Source organism: Callionymus lyra, chromosome 12 (assembly GCF_982586985.1).
Source record: "Callionymus lyra chromosome 12, fCalLyr1.hap1.1, whole genome shotgun sequence".
In the NCBI taxonomy this organism is placed as follows: domain Eukaryota; kingdom Metazoa; phylum Chordata; class Actinopteri; order Syngnathiformes; family Callionymidae; genus Callionymus; species Callionymus lyra.
Window position 1 is genome coordinate 2,970,397 of NC_141829.1, and position 12,227 is coordinate 2,982,623.

The following is a 12,227-nucleotide window of genomic DNA, read 5'->3' on the forward strand; positions in this document are numbered from 1 at the left end:
CTTCAGGCTGGAGAACGATACCTGCGTCAGGTGAGTCCACCTCCTCGTCCTGGAGTCACGAGGGTCCAGACGTCAAGGTGTGTCTTGTGTTCCAGGTGCTCGTTCGGATTCGGAGGATTCAACTGTGGCAACTGTGAGTGTTTGAGCGAGAGTCTCCGGCACCTGAAGAAGATTTTAAAGGAGACACATTCGATTTTAAATTCGATTTTAAAGGAGACACATTAGATTTTAAATTATATTTTAAAGGAGACACATTAGATTTTAAATTAGATTTTAAAGGAGACACATTAGATTTTAAATTAGATTTTAAAGGAGACACATTAGATTTTAAAGGAGACACATTAGATTTTAAAGGAGACACATTAGATTTTAAAGGAGACACATTCGATTTTAAAGGAGACACATTAGATTTTAAATTAGATTTTAAAGGAGACACATTAGATTTTAAAGGAGACACATTAGATTTTAAAGGAGACACATTAGATTTTAAAGGAGACACATTAGATTTTAAAGGAGACACATTAGATTTTAAAGGAGACACATTCGATTTTAAAGGAGACACATTAGATTTTAAAGGAGACACATTAGATGTTAAAGGAGACACATTAGATTTTAAAGGAGACACATTCGATTTTAAATTAGATTTTAAAGGAGACACATTAGATTTTAAAGGAGACACATTAGATTTTAAAGGAGACACATTAGATGTTAAAGGAGACACATTAGATTTTAAAGGAGACACATTAGATTTTAAATTAGATTTTAAAGGAGACACATTAGATTTTAAAGGAGACACATTAGATTTTAAAGGAGACACATTAGATTTTAAAGGAGACACATTAGATTTTAAATTAGATTTTTTAAGGAGAGACATTAGATTTTAAAGGAGACACATTAGATTTTTTAAGGAGACACATTAGATTTTAAATTAAATTTTAAAGGAGACACATTAGATTTTAAAGGAGACACATTAGATTTTTTAAGGAGACACATTAGATTTTAAATTAGATTTTAAAGGAGACACATTAGATTTTAAATTAGATTTTAAAGGAGACACATTAGATTTTAAAGGAGACACATTAGATTTTAAAGGAGACACATTAGATTTTAAAGGAGACACATTAGATTTTAAAGGAGACACATTAGATTTTTTAAGGAGACACATTAGATTTTAAAGGAGACACATTAGATTTTTTAAGGAGACACATTAGATTTTAAATTAGATTTTAAAGGAGACACATTAGATTTTAAAGTAGACACATTAGATTTTAAAGGAGACACATTAGATTTTAAAGGAGACACATTAGATTTTTTAAGGAGACACATTAGATTTTAAAGGAGACACATTAGATTTTAAAGGAGACACATTAGATTTTTTAAGGAGACACATTCGATTTTAAATTAGATTTTAAAGGAGACACATTAGATTTTAAATTATATTTTAAAGGAGACACATTAGATTTTAAATTAGATTTTAAAGGAGACACATTAGATTTTAAATTAGATTTTAAAGGAGACACATTAGATTTTAAAGGAGACACATTAGATTTTAAAGGAGACACATTAGATTTTAAAGGAGACACATTCGATTTTAAAGGAGACACATTAGATTTTAAATTAGATTTTAAAGGAGACACATTAGATTTTAAAGGAGACACATTAGATTTTAAAGGAGACACATTAGATTTTAAAGGAGACACATTAGATTTTAAAGGAGACACATTAGATTTTAAAGGAGACACATTCGATTTTAAAGGAGACACATTAGATTTTAAAGGAGACACATTAGATGTTAAAGGAGACACATTAGATTTTAAAGGAGACACATTCGATTTTAAATTAGATTTTAAAGGAGACACATTAGATTTTAAAGGAGACACATTAGATTTTAAAGGAGACACATTAGATGTTAAAGGAGACACATTAGATTTTAAAGGAGACACATTAGATTTTAAATTAGATTTTAAAGGAGACACATTAGATTTTAAAGGAGACACATTAGATTTTAAAGGAGACACATTAGATTTTAAAGGAGACACATTAGATTTTAAATTAGATTTTTTAAGGAGAGACATTAGATTTTAAAGGAGACACATTAGATTTTTTAAGGAGACACATTAGATTTTAAATTAAATTTTAAAGGAGACACATTAGATTTTAAAGGAGACACATTAGATTTTTTAAGGAGACACATTAGATTTTAAATTAGATTTTAAAGGAGACACATTAGATTTTAAATTAGATTTTAAAGGAGACACATTAGATTTTAAAGGAGACACATTAGATTTTAAAGGAGACACATTAGATTTTAAAGGAGACACATTAGATTTTAAAGGAGACACATTAGATTTTTTAAGGAGACACATTAGATTTTAAAGGAGACACATTAGATTTTTTAAGGAGACACATTAGATTTTAAATTAGATTTTAAAGGAGACACATTAGATTTTAAAGTAGACACATTAGATTTTAAAGGAGACACATTAGATTTTAAAGGAGACACATTAGATTTTTTAAGGAGACACATTAGATTTTAAAGGAGACACATTAGATTTTAAAGGAGACACATTAGATTTTTTAAGGAGACACATTCGATTTTAAATTAGATTTTAAAGGAGACACATTAGATTTTAAATTAGATTTTAAAGGAGACACATTAGATTTTAAAGGAGACACATTCGATTTTAAATTAGATTTTAAAGGAGACACATTAGATTTTAAATTAGATTTTAAAGGAGACACATTAGATTTTAAAGGAGACACATTAGATTTTAAAGGAGACACATTAGATTTTAAAGGAGACACATTAGATTTTAAAGGAGACACATTCGATTTTAAAGGAGACACATTAGATGTTAAAGGAGACACATTAGATGTTAAAGGAGACACATTAGATTTTAAAGGAGACACATTAGATTTTAAATTAGATTTTTTAAGGAGAGACATTAGATTTTAAAGGAGACACATTAGATTTTAAAGGAGACACATTAGATTTTAAAGGAGACACATTCGATGTTAAAGGAGACACATTAGATTTTAAATTAGATTTTTTAAGGAGAGACATTAGATTTTAAAGGAGACACATTAGATTTTAAAGGAGACACATTAGATTTTAAAGGAGACACATTAGATGTTAAAGGAGACACATTAGATTTTAAAGGAGACACATTAGATGTTAAAGGAGACACATTCGATTTTAAAGGAGACACATTAGATTTTAAATTAGATTTTTTAAGGAGAGACATTAGATTTTAAAGGAGACACATTAGATTTTAAAGGAGACACATTAGATTTTAAAGGAGACACATTCGATGTTAAAGGAGACACATTAGATGTTAAAGGAGACACATTTGATTTTAAAGGAGACACATTAGATTTTAAATTCGATTTTAAAGGAGACACATTAGATTTTAAAGGAGACAAATTATATTTTAAAGGAGACACATTAGATTTTAAATTATATTTTAAAGGAGACACATTAGATTTTAAATTAGATTTTAAAGGAGACACATTAGATTTTAAATTAGATTTTAAAGGAGACACATTATATTTTAAATTAGATTTTAAAGGAGACACATTAGATTTTAAATTAGATTTTAAAGGAGACACATTAGATTTTAAATTAGATTTTAAAGGAGACACATTAGATTTTAAATTCGATTTTTTAAGGAGAGACATTAGATTTTAAAGGAGACACATTAGATTTTAAAGGAGACACATTAGATTTTAAAGGAGACACATTAGATTTTAAATTAGATTTTTTAAGGAGAGACATTAGATTTTAAAGGAGACACATTAGATTTTTTAAGGAGACACATTAGATTTTAAAGGAGACACATTAGATTTTAAAGGAGACACATTAGATTTTTTAAGGAGACACATTAGATTTTAAATTAGATTTTAAAGGAGACACATTAGATTTTAAAGGAGACACATTAGATTTTAAAGGAGACACATTAGATTTTAAAGGAGACACATTCGATTTTTTAAGGAGACACATTAGATTTTAAAGGAGACACATTAGATTTTAAAGGAGACACATTAGATTTTAAATTAGATTTTAAAGGAGACACATTAGATTTTAAAGGAGACACATTAGATTTTAAATTAGATTTTAAAGGAGACACATTCGATTTTAAAGGAGACACATTCGATTTTAAATTAGATTTTAAAGGAGACACATTCGATTTTAAAGGAGACACATTCGATTTTAAATTAGATTTTAAAGGAGACACATTAGATTTTAAATTAGATTTTAAAGGAGACACATTAGATTTTAAAGGAGACACATTAGATTTTAAAGGAGACACATTAGATTTTAAAGGAGACACATTAGATTTTAAAGGAGACACATTAGATTTTAAATTAGATTTTAAAGGAGACACATTAGATTTTAAAGGAGACACATTAGATTTTAAAGGAGACACATTAGATTTTAAAGGAGACACATTAGATTTTAAAGGAGACACATTAGATTTTAAAGGAGACACATTAGATTTTAAAGGAGACACATTCGATTTTAAAGGAGACACATTAGATTTTAAAGGAGACACATTAGATGTTAAAGGAGACACATTAGATTTTAAAGGAGACACATTAGATTTTAAATTAGATTTTAAAGGAGACACATTAGATTTTAAAGGACACACATTAGATTTTAAATTAGATTTTAAAGGAGACACATTAGATTTTAAAGGAGACACATTAGATTTTAAAGGAGACACATTAGATTTTAAAGGAGACACATTAGATTTTAAATTAGATTTTTTAAGGAGAGACATTAGATTTTAAAGGAGACACATTAGATTTTTTAAGGAGACACATTAGATTTTAAATTAAATTTTAAAGGAGACACATTAGATTTTAAAGGAGACACATTAGATTTTTTAAGGAGACACATTAGATTTTAAATTAGATTTTAAAGGAGACACATTAGATTTTAAATTAGATTTTAAAGGAGACACATTAGATTTTAAAGGAGACACATTAGATTTTAAAGGAGACACATTAGATTTTAAAGGAGACACATTAGATTTTAAAGGAGACACATTAGATTTTTTAAGGAGACACATTAGATTTTAAAGGAGACACATTAGATTTTAAAGGAGACACATTAGATTTTTTAAGGAGACACATTCGATTTTAAATTAGATTTTAAAGGAGACACATTAGATTTTAAATTAGATTTTAAAGGAGACACATTAGATTTTAAAGGAGACACATTCGATTTTAAATTAGATTTTAAAGGAGACACATTAGATTTTAAATTAGATTTTAAAGGAGACACATTCGATTTTAAAGGAGACACATTAGATTTTAAAGGAGACACATTAGATTTTAAAGGAGACACATTAGATTTTAAAGGAGACACATTAGATTTTAAAGGAGACACATTAGATGTTAAAGGAGACACATTAGATTTTAAAGGAGACACATTAGATTTTAAATTAGATTTTTTAAGGAGAGACATTAGATTTTAAAGGAGACACATTAGATTTTAAAGGAGACACATTAGATTTTAAAGGAGACACATTCGATGTTAAAGGAGACACATTAGATGTTAAAGGAGACACATTAGATTTTAAAGGAGACACATTAGATGTTAAAGGAGACACATTAGATTTTAAAGGAGACACATTAGATGTTAAAGGAGACACATTAGATGTTAAAGGAGACACATTAGATTTTAAAGGAGACACATTAGATGTTAAAGGAGACACATTAGATGTTAAAGGAGACACATTAGATGTTAAAGGAGACACATTAGATTTTAAAGGAGACACATTAGATTTTAAAGGAGACACATTAGATTTTAAAGGAGACACATTCGATTTTAAAGGAGACACATTCGATTTTAAAGGAGACACATTAGATGTTAAAGGAGACACATTCGATTTTAAAGGAGACACATTAGATGTTAAAGGAGACACATTAGATTTTAAAGGAGACACATTAGAAAGTCTTGGTTTTGAAACGTAAACAAGATTTTCTTGAAATTTAACTTTCATTTGTTTTCGTTCCAGTTTACAAGCTGATTGCAGTCGTGGTGTCTCCTGCAGGGGGCGCTGTTCTCCTCATCCTCATCATAGCGCTCATCGTGACCTGCTGCAAGTAAGTTGTATATTTATATACACAATAAATAAATATATATTTACACACACGAGGAACATCTACACAAAATGATCGAACAATTAAACATAAAATAACTTTTAATAAATCTTAATTATTTAAATTTGTCTGAAGCTGTTTTCAAGTCAAATGAATGAAAAACAAAGTTGAAATAAAACTGAATAAATATATATTTATAATAATATTATTAAAGTAAACTTTTTATTTAATTCTCCGTTACTTTCCTCCGAGATTTATTTAATGTTTTTTCAATTTTCTTACAATATATTTTTGACATAAAAGCTGAAATCATGAGATTAGAGTTTTTTTTGTTAATTAAAAATATGAAAAATAAGTTTTTGTCTCTAAAGTATTTCTCAAGTTGTCGTCACATCATGTCATTAACGTTAAAAAACTTTTAATGATAAACTGTCATTAAATTCTTTTAATATTTAAATTTCTCTCTAAATGTATAATAAACATTATAAATACTCACATAAAAAAATAAAAACACAAAAAAAATTTCAAACTGTTTTCTTCTTTTGATGAATTTTTGACTTAAAAAATGTAATAAAAAAGGACAAAATAGATTTTATTGACACTTAAATATAAACGAATGTTTGACTGAACTCACGGTTCACGTCACTCTGGCGGAGGAACGTCTCTCAGATCATGTGTTTCTCCTCGTCAGGAAAGACAAGAACGACATGAACAAGATCATCTTCAAGAGCTCAGACCTTCAGATGTCGTACTTGGACCCGAAGAGCAGCAGGATCTCCATGGAGTGGGGAAGAGAAACCATCGAGATGCAGGAGAACGGAAGCACCAAGAACCTGCTGCAGATGACGGACATATACTACTCTGTGAGTACACACTTATACACATATATACTACTCTGTGAGTACATACTTATACACACTTATACTACTCTGTAAGTACACACTTATACACACTTATACTACTCTGTGAGTACATACTTATACTACTCTGTGAGTACATACATATACTACTCTGTGAGTACACACTTATACTACTCTGTAAGTACACACATATATACTACTCTGTAAGTACATACTTATACTACTCTGTGAGTACACACTTATACTACTCTGTAAGTACACACTTATACACACTTATACTACTCTGTGAGTACACACTTATACTACTCTGTGAGTACATACTTATACTACTCTGTAAGTACACACTTATACACACTTATACTACTCTGTGAGTACATACTTATACTACTCTGTGAGTACACACTTATACTACTCTGTAAGTACACACTTATACACACTTATACTACTCTGTGAGTACACACTTATACTACTCTGTGAGTACATACTTATACTACTCTGTAAGTACACACTTATACACACTTATACTACTCTGTGAGTACATACTTATACTACTCTGTAAGTACACACTTATACACACTTATACTACTCTGTGAGTACATACTTATACTACTCTGTGAGTACATACATATACTACTCTGTAAGTACACACTTATACTACTCTGTAAGTACACACTTATACACACTTATACTACTCTGTGAGTACACACTTATACACACATATATACTACTCTGTGAGTACATACTTATACTACTCTGTGAATACACACTTATACACACATATACTACTGTTTGAATACACACTAATACACACATATACTACTCTGTGAGTACACACACATATACTACTCTGTGAGTACACACACATATACTACTCTGTGAGTACATACTTATACACATATATACTACTCTGTGAGTACACACTTATATACTACTCTGTGAGTACACACACATATACTACTCTGTGAGTACATACTTATACACACATATACTACTCTGTGAGTACACACACATATACTACTCTGTGACTACATACTTATACACACATATACTACTCTGTGAGTACACACACATATACTACTCTGTGAGTACACAATTATACACACATGTACTACTCTGTGAGTACACACACATGTACTTACACACAGACAGACTTCTCTGTGAGGACACATACACACTTGTATTAACACGTATGTTGTGAGTTGATGTCATTGTCTATACTTTTCAGCCGGCGTTGCGTAACGCTGACCTGGAGAGGAACGGGGTGTACCCCTTCTCTGGTCTCCCGGGGTCTCGACACTCGTGCATCTACCCGGCTCAGTGGAACCCCTCGTTCACCAGCGACGACTCCCGGAGGAGAGACTACTTCTAACATCTGGACGCCGTCGTTACATCACTTCCTGTCGCATTTAAATGTCACCTTTGCAAGGTAAATGTGCAGCAGTTTGCATGAGTTTGCTGGTTCAACTCCCACGTAGTGATGCAACACTTTATCATCCACTGGCTTGTAGGAGAATCATGTTTTCATCAACTCTATACTTTACCGAGTATCATTCTAGTATTACTCCACTAGACTGTAGTATTACTCTGCGCGGCTCTGTAGTATTACTCAAGAGTCTACGTAAGTATTACTCTGCGAGTCAAAGCAGTATTACTCAGCTAAACTTGGTAGTATTATTCCAAGAGGCTCTGTAGTATTACTTAGCAAGTCAACGTAGTATTAGTATGCAAGTTTCAGTAGTATTACTCTGCTAGTCAACGTAGTATTATTCCGCTGTAGTATTATTCCGCTGTAGTATTACTCCGCGCGGCTCTGTAATATTACTCAAGAGTCAACGTAAGTACTACTCTGCGAGTCAAAGTAGTATTACTCAGCTAAACTCGGTAGTATTACTCCGAGAGGTTCTGTAATATTAATTAACAAGTCAACGTAGTAACAGTATGCTAGTTTCAGTAGTATTACTCTGCTAGTCAAAGTAGTATTACTTCTCTAGACTCCATAGCTTTACTCAACGAGTCAACATAGTGTAACTCCGCTACACTCCATAGTATTACTCCGCGAGTCAACGTAGTATTACTTTTTGAGTCAACGTAGTATTACTCTGAGAGTTTCAGTAGTATTATTCTGCGAGTCAAAGTAGTATTACTCTTTGAGTCAAAGTAGTATTACTCTTTGAGTCAACGTAGTATTACTCTGTGAGTTTCAGTAGTATTATTCCGCGAGTCAAAGTAGTATTACTCTTTGAGTCAACGTAGTATTACTCTGCGAGTCAAAGTAGTTTTACTCAGCTAAACTTGGTAGTATTACTCCGAGAGGTTCTGTAGTATTACTTAACAAGTCAACGTAGTATTAGTATGCAAGTTTCAGTAGTATTACTATGCTAGTCAAAGTAATATTACTTCTCGAGACTCCATAGCTTTACTCAACGACTCAACATAGTATTACTCCGTGAGTCAACCTAGTATTACTCCGTGAGTCAACATAGTATTACTACGCCACACTCCATAGTATTACTCCGCGAGTCAACGTAGTATTACTCTTTGAGTCAACGCAGTATTACTCTGCGAGTTACAGTAGTATTATTCCGCGAGTCAAAGTAGTATTACTCTGCAATACTCTGGCCAAAGTAACCTACGAAGCCTCATGATCTAAAAAACTACAGAAAAAAAAGTTTGGTCGAACCTTGAATGTTGAAATAATTGAGTGAAAGTTCTCGATATTTGAACTTGTTTGAACGAAGATTCGTTCCGAGGATAAAAACTTTTGTCTCTGAATGCGATGAAAGTCTTGAAGTTTTTGTACATAAGTTGCGTCACTGATCGTCAAACTTTAACCACTAACAGTTTATTTATTCAAGTCAACACTGATCCATGAGAAATACTTGTTTTTCTACTACTTCTGAGACGTGTAACTATTTTTGTAATTCTCGTGATTCTGGCGTTTTAGTCGGACGTGGATATTTAAATAAAAACTTTGCACAGCAGATCGTTTCCTGTTTCCTTTCATCCAAACTTCCAAAGCTTTCAAGTTTATCTTTGTTTTTATCTCCATGTTTCCTTCTGTCATCGATGCTAACGATGCTAAGCTAGGTCTGGTTCCGGGGTTGGCTGCACTGGTCTTGTGGTGAGAAGACATTACTTTAGTTTCTGTTTGACTGTAAATAACTTTTTATTACCTTTGAACTTATTTTTATTGTGAAGCAAATGATTCTAAATCATGTTTGTCAAGTACCGTATTTTCCGCACTATTACAGTAATACGGTAATACACGATTAAAGGATTTTAAGTGCGCCTCGTAGTCCAGGAAATACGGTATTGATCCGCGTTTGGATGGTAGTTTTATTTCTACTTTGCATTTCTTGAAGAATGTTTTCTTTAGAAATAATTATTTCAACTTATTTTCAATTATTTCAAAAGAAAAATAATTCACGTTGCTTTTATATTCATATAATTTAGATGTTATTTAATCGTACATTTTCAAAATCTGTATTTTAATGTTCATAAAAAAACATACAAAGTGTAACGAGGAGGTAAATGTACCTCACAGTGAATAGTCTTTACTATAAAAAAGGAAAGTTTCTATGTTGCGTGACATTTTTTAATTGTCCTGACTTACTTGGGACCTTGACTCCTACATGTGTTTGAGTGACGCCATCTGTGATGAGAAGAAAATAAACAATGTCTTTGTAATTGACAACATGTGAGGATTTATTTGTAATTGATGACTTTAAACAACATTTTCTTAAAAAACCCGTCGTGAGGAAAAACTTCTTTATGGAAGAAAATCAGTGTCTTTAGAATCTTTCGTTAATTTAATTTATTTTCATTTTTAAACAATTGAATTTTATAATGAGATACATTTTTATGTTTTTAATAACATTATTTAATAAACTATTTTTCTAAACAAATATATTTTTACACAGAGAATTAGTCAACGTAGTATTAGTATGCGAGTTTCAGTAGTATTACTTAAGAGTAAACGTAAGTATTACTCTGCGAGTCAAAGTAGTATTACTCCGCTAAACTCTGTAGTATTACTCCGAGAGGCTCTTTAGTATTACTCAACAAGTCGACATAGTATTAGTATGTGAGTTATAGTAGTATTACTCCGCTAGTCAAAGTAGTATTACTTCTCTAGACTCCATAGCTTTACTCAACGAGTCAACATAGTATTACTCCGTGAGTCAACATAGTATTACTCCGCTACACTCCATAGTATTACTCTGCGAGTCAACGTAGTATTACTTTTTGAGTCAACGTAGTATTACTCTGAGAGTTTCAGTAGTATTATTCCGCGAGTCAAAGTAGTATTACTCTTTGAGTCAACGTAGTATTACTCTGTGAGTTTCAGTAGTATTATTCCGCGAGTCTAAGTAGTATTACTCTTTGAGTCAACGTAGTATTACTCTGAGAGTTTCAGTAGTATTATTCCGCGAGTCAAAGTAGTATTACTCTTTGAGTCAACGTAGTATTACTCTGAGAGTTTCAGTAGTATTATTCCGCGAGTCAAAGTAGTATTACATTTTGAGTCAACGTAGCATTACTCTGTGAGTTTCAGTAGTATTATTCTGCGAGTCAACGTAGTATTACTTTTTGAGCCAACGTAGTATTACTCTGAGAGTTTCAGTAGTATTATTCCGCGAGTCAAAGTAGTATTACTCTTTGAGTCAACGTAGTATTACTCTGAGAGTTTTAGTAGTATTATTCCGCGAGTCAAAGTAGTACTACACTCCATAGTATTACTCTGCGAGTATTACGTTAATTTAATTTATTTAATTTAAATTCATGTTGAAACTTTTTTTTAAATAGAAATTAATCACTGATTTTTTTTTTTTAACAATTGAATTTGATAATGAGATACATTTTTATGTTTTTAATAAAATTATTTAATAAACTATTTTTCTAAATAAATATATTTTTACACAGAGAATATTCTAAATTTTTTTTTTTTTTTTTAATTCAATATATAAATGTTGCTATAATAGAGTCTCCAGACCAAACCAACAGAGCTCAGAGCTACTGGATCAAACTTTCAGCCAATCATGCGACTCACCATCCAGTAGCTCTGAGCTCTGTTGGTTTGGTCTGGAGACTCTATTATAACAAACATTTATATATTGAATAAAACATAAAAAAAAAACACTTTAGAATTTTTTTTTTGAATGATTGTAATAAGAATAAACAGTAAAAACAACATTTACTCTGAACATATATTTCAAAAATCTTGCTGGAAACAGGAAGTCGTGGAACATTTATTTTGAT

The 12,227-nt window shown here is 30.8% G+C and overlaps 1 protein-coding gene across 2 annotated transcripts in view; it reads left to right on the forward strand.

Annotated features, from left to right (window-relative positions):
- Positions 1 to 9,942, forward strand: part of heg1 (heart development protein with EGF-like domains 1) — a 27,880-nt gene extending 17,938 nt beyond the window's left edge. For both annotated transcript variants that reach the window (XM_087804746.1, XM_087804747.1), the window contains 5 exons: positions 1 to 30; positions 96 to 133; positions 6,024 to 6,111; positions 6,800 to 6,971; positions 8,194 to 9,942. The exon at positions 1 to 30 is cut by the window's left edge and continues 13 nt beyond it. In XM_087804746.1, coding sequence (XP_087660872.1) covers positions 1 to 30; positions 96 to 133; positions 6,024 to 6,111; positions 6,800 to 6,971; positions 8,194 to 8,337 — 472 coding nt within the window. In that variant the 3' untranslated portion in view covers positions 8,338 to 9,942. The remainder of the gene's footprint in view (positions 31 to 95; positions 134 to 6,023; positions 6,112 to 6,799; positions 6,972 to 8,193) is intronic.
- Positions 9,943 to 12,227: the final 2,285 nt, after the last annotated feature.